The following is a 12,138-nucleotide window of genomic DNA, read 5'->3' on the forward strand; positions in this document are numbered from 1 at the left end:
CTGCTACCCTCTATGTCCTAAGAAAAAAACTTATGAATTCTTTCCACCTCAGGTACTGCATGTGGTTGATAGAGATAAACATAACGGAATGCCCTATTTTGCTCTTAATTGGATATATATTAACTCATCAGCATGAAAATCTTGCCCCTAACTTCTTTCAAATCATCTAATTCATCTTTATCCCATATCACCAATAGATAAAATTCCCCAAATCGTAAAGCTCTTTATTTTGAGATAGGACCTGAGAAAAGAAACTATTCCAGTGCCCAGGGAAGGGAGGGAATGGCACACACGCCATGTGGATAGGATATAACTTAAGAAAACACCTTTGCTTATTGCATGCTGCTATAATTAAATTCAGCTCAGTCTTCATATATCTGATATGGCCATCATGACCAGAGAAGCCAGCTCCAAGTTCATACATGCATTTGACCCAACTGTGCAAATACCCCTTCAATATCTCTGAAGAGTTTTCTAAAAATACACAAAATTATTTTAAAAGGAAAAAGATGGGCTGAAGCAGGGCCATATTTCAGTGCAAAGGGAATACTGTATAAGTTCCTTAGTTACTACTAATGTAAGAAGGATTTCAACAGGTACTAGTACAGCTGGCCTAGAAGATATTTATGGTCCATTGAGAGCTGTAAGCAAGAACTGTTTCTTTTGGAGAAAAAATAAGGCAGCAATTTCCTTTTAAATATTTTAGTGTGTTATCATGACATGAATACACTATAAGGCATGCAAAAGTGTTTAAGAGGCACAGGGCGCAAAATCGACTCAGAAAAGACGACCTTGGGAATTGCAGAAGCTAGCTGCAGTGTGTTCATGACTTCCCTGTGTTTAAAAATACTATAAAAAGGAGTTATAATAAAGTTCCTAGCCGGGGCTAGGGGGTCACATCCTAAAAGCAGAGAAAATGTGTAACTTTGGAAAATGCCATTTCTTTTCCTGTAAGTCTTCAATGCTTAATTAGCAGCAGCACGTCTAGGACCTAGAGGGTTGGCTGGAAATCTAGGAGGTGGTGTGTGTGTGTGTCTGTGTGTGTGTGTCTGTGTGTGTGTGTGTAAATGTCTCTAAGGTTGAACAGGAATATGGAAACTGAGATTTAGCACAAGAAGTCACAGTCTCCAAGAAAAACATTTATCTCGCTATCTTTGAATTTTCTATGAAAATGAAGGATGGTATTCAAATCAAAGTCAAGGTGATAGAGACAGAGAAGGCATTGTCATCATTGAATACACTTTGATATAAACAAGGTTTATCATTAAAGTTTTAAGACAGACACATACCCTCAGTGAGGTTGAGCTTCAATCAAAACTACCCTGTCAGGCTTACAGGTATCACACAACAATGTACGCACAGCATCAAGCATAAAGTCCAGTCCATTGAAGATTCTCATTAAATGGCAATAATAATTCTATTATATTATTTTTTCATTAGTTCTGCCTAGGGACAGAAAGTTGTTTATGACTATTTACCTCAACCCAGAAGCCAAACTATTAGATTTTTTTTTTTTACTTCAGTGCAAATATGGGAAGTATAAGGGACATGGAGGTTTAAATAGCAAGTTCAGCATTGAAGGATCTGAAATAAATCACTCCTGCTGATCTGATGTATAGAATCATTCATTCCTTATTAAGAAAAAAATATCTGGTATCTCTCAACATGCTCTTCTAAATCAGGGGCAGGAGGGGAGGGTCATTTTCCAGGGAGACTGCTTGCTAGTAACTGAAGCAACTCCAAAGTCTAAGAACAAAATCATAAGACAGAATTTCTAATTTCGGGAAAAGATTTCCCACAGCAGTGAATGTCAGCACACTGTGGGCTGTCTACTTGTGGCCGCTTAAAAGTTTCATGTGCTCACAGATTACTGAGCTGTTGTGTCTCTGAAGGCTGTTGGTCCAGACACACATGGCCATGTTCACAGGTGATGGCTCTGAACCTGTGTAAACACTCTCTGATGGTTCCTCTGGCCAGTCATCTACCCTAGCTTCTGACTCCTCACTCACTCCCACCAATTCCTTAGACTTTTCTTGGATATGTACCTCAGGATAATAACAATAATAATGTTAATAATTATGTAAACCAAAATAGCTAACATTGACTGGGCATTAACTATATGTCAGGTATTATTCTAGGGTTTTACATGTAATGAGTCTTTTTATTCTCCCAGCAGCCCTGTCATAATTCCCATTTTATAGATGAGGAAATTGAGGTATGCAGAAATTCAGCAATTTGCTAAAGGATAGAGAGAGAGGACTGAACACCAAGCTATCTGAATCCAGAGCCCCACATTTCACTCCTACATGATATTGCTCCATTTAATGGGTTGAAACTGTGGAACAGAAGTTTCAGTCATCTTAGTAGTTAGTGTTGATTGGGCCACCCATAGAAGGACAACTATCTACAGCAACAACCAAAATGAATGGCTTTTCTCTCTTCCAAAATTCATGGACTATTCCATGAGCACACCAGGAGAAATTAGCATCAAAAAGATAAAAAATAAACAGAGGATTTAGTTGGTCATCTCTGAAATTTTTAAAAAATTTCAACAAAGCCTTTGATGAGAGATGATGGAACCTAACTCAATTTTTTGATGACCTGTCTCCTGAGTTATGTTTTTTGAGAATTAGAAAAAATAAATTAATGTCTTCTTGATTTAGACGGGATGAAAAAAAATGAGATGCTTTTGCATTAAATTACACTTTCTCAAAACAAATCAAGCTCTCTGGATTTAATAAAACCTGGAGCTGCACTTTCCAATTTGAAAGCCACTAGCCACGTGTGGCTAACCTGAACTGACATGTGTTGCAAATGTGAAGTACACATTGCATTTTGAAGACTTACACCAAAAGAAAACAATCTCTCCCTGATAAGGTTTTATATTAGTTATGTGTTAAAATGATAGCATTTTGATTACACTGGGTTCAAAGTCTTCTCATTAAGTTTAATTTTACCTGTTTCTTCTTACCTGCTTTAACATGGCTACTACAAGTTTTGACAAAGTAGGTAACTAGCCTTAGACTTCTACTGGGCTGTGCTGTTGTGGAACATTATGTGCAAAGTAGAGACTAGGGACGTTGACAGGAGATATCATCTGATGGGGACAGAGTACACATTTCAAAACCCAAGAGGGGACTCCAAACATCAGGCTGCATTTCCAGAACTCTCTGTGCCTTCTCTAAAGCACACAACCCAGGGACCTTATGGATCTACTCTGCTGGCAAGTGGCACATAATATCCAAAGATGGATCCTGCTACAAGCTAAGAGGTAACAAAAATGGATTTATTTATTTATAAAGGTTATTTGAATTAAGTGTATCATTATTTTGCCTAAAGAATTACAGATGGATGATAAATGAAAGGCAAAAACATTGACAAATGCTTTAGGACCTAAAAATTGCATTAATTTTTGTCTTCTTTCCCCCCTAATTCTTGCTCATTTTGATATTCTTTTTTTTGTCAACAATATTTTTTATTCTAATTTGTTATGTATGACAACAGAATGCATTGCAATTCATAGTACACATAGAGAGCACAATTTTTCATATCTCTGGTTGTACACAAAGTAGAGTCGCACCATTCGTGTCTTTATACATGTACTTAGGGTAATGATGTCCATCTCAATCTACCGTCTTTCTTTCTCCCATGCCCCTTCCCTTCCACTCCTTCCCCTTTGCTCTATCTAGAGTTTGTCTAACCCACCCATGCACGGATTGATTTTCTTCTTTTTAATGAGAGGTGTAGCCAAACATTTGGTGGATTTTCTCTTTGAGGTCAATATAATATATGTTGATTGACATCTGTTAATGCTTAATTCATATCTCTTTCTTTTCTCCTTGTGGTATTTCCTCATTGATGCTCATTATTTATTACTCCAGTAACTTCTTTTCCTATCCCTACCCCCTGCACACTCAATCCTCTAAACGCAGACTTAGAAATATTTCTTAGATTGTGATGGTTTGCTCTAGCTGCCAGAATTCTTAGCCACTTTTCTTTAGTGACTATTTAGTAAGTTAAGAACCACGAATATAAGCCAGACTGTTAAAAATACACAAGTAGCCTGTTCTCCAAGCACGGATGTCCATTGAGGTTTCACTGCAGCAGTTACTGGGAGACTCAGAACAGAAATGTGAGAAGCAGATAGGAGGACAGATGGACTCCAGGAACAAGGACATCCCAGAGCACGCATTATTCACCTTCCCTGGGAAGTCCCTTATCACTTTCTGGTGGAATATGTCTGTCTGGAGTGAGAATTCACTGTGGAGTGCAAATAGGACTCTCCATGACAAAGCTCTCATCAAGAAATAACGAGGGAGGGCCATATGAAGTGGTATGATGAAATGGTTTTACTAAGGAGAAGAGACAAGCATAGAGTGACAAGTGATTGACATTTTTCTTGTTCCTGTCTCACTAACATGCAATTGATCATATTCAAATAATACAGGAGAACAGTTCTGGGAAAATTGACCCAGAGTGACAACTCTTAAAGCAAACTCTAGGAAAAACCAAAGAGAAACATCCTTTGTGTGGGGTTTATCCTGTAGACACCTTCACCTTCATTAGCCACAATTCTGCCTCTTTTATTGCTTTTTTCTCTTTAGTGTCCAATGAATTCATGGTGTTCCTTGGAGGTCCCCAACCCACCATCTACTGCCATTATGGCTCTCTGTGCTTTTAAACATTCCACACTTGGTAGATGCTATCATCCAAACTGTACACTTGGAATACTTATTTCTATGAGGGGAAAATGGGAAGAAATAAGTTTTGACCATGCAAATACTTCTCTGATAATTTTGTGTTCTTCTTCAACAAGGGATGGAAAGATTTAACTGAGTAATAATTTGGATAGAAAGAATAAACCAGGTGTCTTCCCAGTTCTCTTATTATCAATATAGCTGGGCAAAGAGCATTTGAAGGCACAGGGGGCATTAGAGGTCATGTCATTACACTAATGTTACCTTATATTCACATTTGTTGGTTATATCACATCCAGATTCTTTGAATTAAAAGTCCCTATGAATTTACAAAAAATGTCTTGTTATTTTATACTGAACAAGAGGTACCAATGTTTAGAATTCTAAAATTCTCAAAGCCTCAGAAACTTACCACTCAGTAGGAGGACATCAGTGAACCCAGAGGGGAAAAAAAGCTAATTAACTGTCTCACTGAAACATGCCTTCCTTTTTGGAGAGTCAACTAGGGACCCATGGACTTGAAGTCCATTGTCAAATGGTGTGTGAAAGAGATCCAAGTTCAACAATAAATATCATCAGCAATATAATGGTTCCCTCCAACCCTCAGGGCCAAATGACCTGCGTTTTAGCAAATTGATTCTGCTCATGAATTGTGTTAAGCCAAGCAATTGTTTCCCATGACATGCTTGAGCCTGCAGTTGTTCTGCCTATGAAAGTCATGGTTGAATTTGTCCAATTGCTGATTGCTATTCCCATTTGCTTTAATAATAGTTGCTTCCTTCATCAGTGATGGGTTTTATATACAGTACACAATAACAACCATTCAATGTCACCCATAAACATTTCATGAATCGTCCAATATGATTATGAGAGTTGCCTTTTTGAGACACAGCTAGGGTAAGGCTTACTGAGATAATGAGATGATGTGCCATGACATTAGGCAATGGGGGTTTCCCTCTGCTACCTTAGTAATACATGTTCTTATCCAAGGACCCAATTGTGTCATTATCCTAATGTTCATTGACTTAAGATAATAGAGGGCCCACTGAGTTCAGAGAATTCATGGAAACTTAGAAAACATAGACACAGAAAGAGATTGGGGGCTACAGATGAATAAGATCTGCATGATGAACCACAAAGAATGGGCTTTGGAAGAGACTGTTTTGGAAAACATGGAGTCTGAACTCAGGTTAGAGAGAGAAGAGAGGCACGTACTCTGAAATGGGGTAGATAAAATAGGGAGCAAAATGCATGTGGACAAGTCCAGGAAACAAAGCCGGAGGAACAGCGGGTGATGATAAACGCATAGATGGCAATCAAAGTTGAATGGAAGGCAGAGAAGCTCTTGGGCCTACTTTCAGCCAATCCTACATCTGTCTTTGTTACAACCAGACAAATCTACGTTTTGAGGGGGTAAGTTACTCATCATCTTTGACAAGTGTCTACCAGACTTGCTTAGCAATCAGATAACGTTTACGATTGCTTCCCTAAGCCTTTCTGGTGTGTCACAACTTTCAGTCTTCTGCACGCTGATTTTCAACCAAAGGATTCTGTTCTATCAATGCCCCATTAAATTAACCTCAGATTGCTGATAGCACCATGTCAGGGGCTCACCCAGTATAGTGATGAGTTAATGAATCCTCCCCTCTGAAAGCAAGATATACTCTCCTCTTAAATTATGTTAGGAACTAGTAGAGAATTCCAAGGTTTCTAGTCTGAGTCCTTGTTCTTTCATGTGGTCACTTCTTTAATAAATACACATTTATGAGCCACTCTATGCCAGATTAGGTTCCTGCTCTCAAGGCTTTACAATGTAGTTGGGGGGGTGAATATAAAATAATAAATTATTTCAAGTGTGGTGCTGAGAAAGAAAAAGTCATGGCGACATGCTTGAGTTACTGAGACAGGGGCAGAGGAATAGCTGGTTGTTATAGTTGGAGAACAGTGAAAGAGATTCATTGAGGAGGTGACTTTGAGCTGAGATTTGGATAAAGCCATGAAGCTACACAAAGGAAAGGAGAAGATGGCAGAAATTATGAGCAAAGATAATGACACATTCAAAGGTCATGAGAAAGGAACAAAAATGATATATTTAACAAAAGTAAGCAATGAGAGAGAACCAGATGTAAAGAAACAGGGGAGGTGGACATATACCCCTGAATTAAAGAACTTACCCAGGGCCACAGGACAGTAAATGAGTAAGCAAGGAGGTGAAATAAAAGATAAAAATAAATGGCATACACACCAGACCAGACAGAGGGTTCCGCAGAACAGTAACATTTGAGTGCATGAGAGAGGGTGCGAGCCTAAGACGTAGGTAGAGATCTGAAACTGAGCCAACTTCAGGAGACAGGCAAGTATCCTAAATGAGATACACAAACCCAGATAAAAGAACTGTAGAAACTACAGTGACCCCAGAATTAGTGACATGCCAAATGACGTTAATAGTCATTAAAAATATTTGCAGACAAAAATACAGCACACCATTAAAAATACTTTGCAAGCAATAATAACATCTATATGAAAAGGCAAGCAAAATCCACGGAGTATCAATATGCACCAATGAGCTGGAATAAAAGCATGAAGTAGGCTGAGAATGAGGGGTCTTATTAAAAAAAAAGAGTTCTGCCTTGTATTTCCATGAAATAAATAAAAAGAATATGTTTTGTCAGGCAGTAACCCAAAGGCTATAATACTGATGACAAAAAAAAAATCACTATTTGTTACAGAGCTCTCATAAATTAAAAATGAAGATAATGATCAAGTGGACCAGATTTGTAAAGACAGGATCTGCAGAACCGTGTAGTCCAAGCAATTACCAAAATGCATACATCATGACAGTCCACTCTATGTCTGAATGAGCACCAGGACAGGAAGCTCACTCCCACGAAAGTCACTGTGACCATTTTGAAGTTTTTCTCCATTTGACCTCTTGTTATGTGGAGCTGATACTTGCCTCTTTGTAGTTTTATAGTCCCAGATCTGCTCTCGAGAAACACATAGAACTTATTAATATAGCATTGCCACCTGCCAGCCCTTCAGATATTTAGAAATTGACTCTGTCACTCCTCTCCCTCTACAAGTTGTCCTTTATCTAGTCTAAACATATTTACCATCAACTATTCCTCAGTCTGTTTCTAGAACCTGCCACCTCAAACACCTTTCCGTGACTCTTCTCCAGTTTGTCACTACTCTTCTTAAAAGAGTGCTCAAAGAGAATGTGACCTTTCTACCTGACATTTTCTGTGTCTGCAGTGGTAGGGATACAAGTAGATTTTCTGAGTTCAGTCACCTGTTGTCCCTGTCCCCTCTCATCCAAGACAGTCTGTCTGTTGTATGTTGTGAGGACACACAGGATCTTCAGCAAGGGATTTCATCAGTATAAAGAATGCCATTCCTCATCACTCTATCATTTCTGATTAAGATTATTTGGCCTCATGTACATTTCATCCTGCACCAACAATGCCTGAGCAATGCTTCGATGTTCTCATTCCTCTTTCTAGACATCACCTTATTATGTACTCAAACTGCAGAAACATTTTTGTATGAAGATGAAAATGAAATTTAAAATAAGTGGTTAGAGGCAGAGAAAAAATTGGAAGGATGGGCCAGGATGGGCCTTGGAGAGAGTGCTGTACAGAAACACCCAGTGAGCTGGCTTTGAATCCGACTTATCTATTTGCCCCCCATCACCACTTTTTCAAAAACTAAATTAATCATTATAATTAGATGAGAAATAGCTACCTAATAGCATATGCTTAGTATATATGTACAAAGCTCTGAAATAAGATTTCAGGTACATAATTCACATAAGTCATGTGATGATCTTTTGGAATATACTATTATTTCCATTTTAAAGTCAGGAGAATTAGAACACAAAGGTGAAATGACTAACCCAATATCATTCAGTAAGTAGGTGGCATTGGATTTGGGCTTGATTCTGCTTCTTTCTGAGTCCAACCTCTCTATAGTTCTATACCACAATCTCCCTTAGTGGATAATGTCTGTAACACATGTCCACTTACCCAGAGATTGAAAAAAAAAAAAAAACTTATGGCAATTACTTCTCCTGTGATGCTCTTCCAAATAGGTGGAAAGTAGGAACATGTGTTGCTTAATCTGCGGTGCTAGAGATGATCTCAAAGCATGTACACAGGGCAAAAGAACAAGAGGAGAGAAAGGGCACACACCAGCCATAGTATTGGGCATCATATCTTGAACCGAGTGGAAATATATCTGTGCAGATTCTCTCACTAGCATTTTTTGGAACACAAACAAGATTTCAAGGTGACTGTTCAGCCTAAGAAAACAGTGTTTTCAAGCACTTTTAATACCACTTTAGCAGCATTCACTTGTATATAAATCATGCGCTAATTTATTCATTAAAGTAGCCTGTACTTGGCAACATTTTATTAACCTCAGTTATGTTAATAAGATCCATACTTGTATTTTTAATGCATCTCTTATAATTACTCCATAATTCTGGCTTTCCTCCAATATGGGGCTAAATCCTTACCAACCCCCAAATTGTACTCCATATCCAATGAAAATTAGTTTGAATGATAGTATTATAGAATTACTTTGGAAAGCCCAGATTTGGCAGAGAGCCTATTCCTATATCTAGACATGAACCAAAATCTCCTGGGAATTTTCTTACATAATGACTGAGTTCCTTTGCCATCTACTGAGTCAGAATCTCTAGGGAAGGAACCTCTTGGGAACTGAGATTTTCAGCAACTGGTTTACAAACCATCACTTAAAAGCTAGTATCTAAGTCAATTTCATTCTACAGAGGTCCATTGTGACTCTTGAAAAACGCAGGAAACATGATATAATAAGATATATCCTAAAGACATAATAACCAATCAACTCAAATGATCCGATAAATCCTAGAAAAACGAATTACCCATTCATTATTAAGTGCTGATGTATTGTTTCTTTATTTCCAAGGTTTGGGTACCATTTTCATGTCTAGTTACTATAAAGAAATCCTATAGACACACAAAGAAAAGCACAGACTCTACGTCACCCATGAAGACCAAGTAAAGATAATCAGATAGATTAACCCGGTAGAGCAGAATGATAAAAAACCATAATTTTAAAAACGCATTTAAAAAAATCAATGTAAGCAACCAAAATAAAAATGAATTTTTAAAATCAATCTAAGAGGTTACAACAGGATTATAAATGGATGGCTAATATGGAAACTCTCTCCTATCTGACACCCATGGTTGACATTGCTTATCAATCACAGCCCTTTTCCTTGCTACATCCAGAAATGGCCTCCAAGTCCTTTTCAGTCAAGCATTCTATGGTGCTAGTGCCATAGCTCTAACATATAGGAACATGGTTTCCCTGGCTAGAGTGAGTATATAAACTGGAATTACAACCTCACCCATCTCAGGCTGTATGTTCCACACAGGACAGATGAACCTGAAGGTTCTCATGCAGACAAGATCCTAGAAGCAAATCACCTGGCTACTGCTCATATTCATGTTTGTACTAATTTCACACTTATATTTTTGAATAGGAGTGTCCAGAAATCAGTTAACTGCTAAAATGTTTATAATACATGGAGTATACTCATATTATCTAAACAAGTTTCTGCTCATGATAATTCTAAGATCCACTTTGAGTAAATGCTATTAGGGAGACCAGTTGAGTTTCAAAGAGTGTCAAAATTAAACATAGGATTTGAATTAAAAAATCCTATATCATTCTTCTTTCTCTCTATTGATTTTACTGCATATTTTCTTCTCTGGAGATTCTGGAATATTATCTCCACACAAATATATAATGTTCTGGTAAATGAGAGGGCAGACACCACAAGGACACTTGGTGGCTGCTGGATTTCATTTGAAAGAAGGAAATAATTATAATTAACTTATCTGGGGTTTCTATTATGGCCATTGTTGGTTCCTAGGCCTCTACTTCCACTTCCCAAGTTCTACTAGGTAGAAACCAATTTAAGACCATATCTAGAGTGACATCTGGTTCACCAGGTTGATTGCATCAAGATGACAGCCACTGTGATCAGAAAGGGCAGACTTACCTCTTCATAGATGCTATCATTCCTGCGAAAGTCTCCAGCCTTTCTGGGAAGAACGTGGACATGAACGTGCTGAAAATGTATAAGAAAGAAAAAATACAATGTGATTATCTCTCCATATGTTTTTAGACTTGACAAGTGATGCTCTCATGAAGCCCAATTACTCCACATTGGTTCTTTCTGGATTAGTTTTCAGAGGAAGATGATGTTCACCTTCCGCAATAATATATGAAATCTGCTGAGAATTGAGAGGCACAAAACAAGAGAGAAGAACTTAGTGGCATATCTGAGTTGGAGTGAAATGCCAGAATATTTTAGAGGCTCTGTGGAATTATTCATAGTTGTCAGTCTTGGTTGTACTTAGCCAGTGCTTTGAAATGACAGTATGTCTTATAAAAGATGACCATCGTGACTCCGAAACTGACAAGAAATAAGAATCAGCTAAAAAAGAACTACATGAATAAATGAATGAGGAAAGGAAGTACTAAGGGACAGAATTACAGAATCAGGAATTTTAATAATAATCTTACAATGGTAGAATAGACAGTTCTCATTTGTTGAACTTTCATTTACTATGATAAGCGAAGTTCTGTGCTTGATAAAATTTCACTTAATACTCATAAAAATCCCATTCTAAAATAATCTTTATTTTGCAGATGAAGAAATCAGTGCTCAGAGAGGTCATGGCCCCACAGGAAGTGGTAAGAATATGCACAGGAAGTGAGGTCACCTGGCTCTTGCCCTCTCATTTTTCATCAGCAAAGGCACTGATTCTGTGAACTTAATCTCTTAAACAGCCCATTTCTCTAGTCTACTAAGACACCCAGGTAATATACATAGCAATGCTATTATGCAGAGATCATGAATCAAGGCTTACAGCATATCTAATTCAATATATTCTTCAAGGCTGAACTGCCATTTCAAAGTTTTACTTTCCCAATAGTGTCTACTGTACCTTTGTTGAAGTTAAACCTATTCCTGCCCTTCAGTTATGTTCCCACATTTATTACAAACCATGGAGAGGAATGTGAAAATTAAAAGCCTAAATCTGGAGAGGCAGTCAAAGAATCAAACCTCATCCTTGATCACGCCTACCCTTTCTTGATTACTACGATCGGGCTGTGAAACTCCAAAAGACCTCCAGAGAACTAAGATTAAGTGTCCCAGTGGTTTTGTGTAAAAGGAAGGGAAAATGATATGCTATTACAGCAGAGGCACAGAGCAAGGCACTCCAAGGTGAATGAAGCAGAGAAGAACTTCACACCAGTCCCTGGCACGCAGCCCCTCTGCTTGGTTTTAAGACATGCTTCTGCCACAATATTCTCCAGTCAGTGATAAAGCCAGTCATGGGATCCCTCAGCAACTGGGATGAGTGTCTACTTATGTCACAGA

The 12,138-nt window shown here is 38.0% G+C and overlaps 1 protein-coding gene across 13 annotated transcripts in view; it reads right to left on the reverse strand.

The window, feature by feature from the left end:
• Positions 1-12,138, reverse strand: part of Fhit (fragile histidine triad diadenosine triphosphatase) — a 1,420,772-nt gene that overhangs the window by 190,203 nt on the left and 1,218,431 nt on the right. For all 13 annotated transcript variants that reach the window (XM_048801196.1, XM_048801195.1, XM_048801197.1 and 10 more), the window contains one exon: positions 10,750-10,818. In XM_048801196.1, the coding sequence (XP_048657153.1) occupies positions 10,750-10,818 (69 nt within the window). The remainder of the gene's footprint in view (positions 1-10,749; positions 10,819-12,138) is intronic.

This window comes from Marmota marmota, unplaced genomic scaffold, assembly GCF_001458135.2.
Source record: "Marmota marmota marmota unplaced genomic scaffold, marMar, whole genome shotgun sequence".
NCBI lineage: Eukaryota > Metazoa > Chordata > Mammalia > Rodentia > Sciuridae > Marmota > Marmota marmota.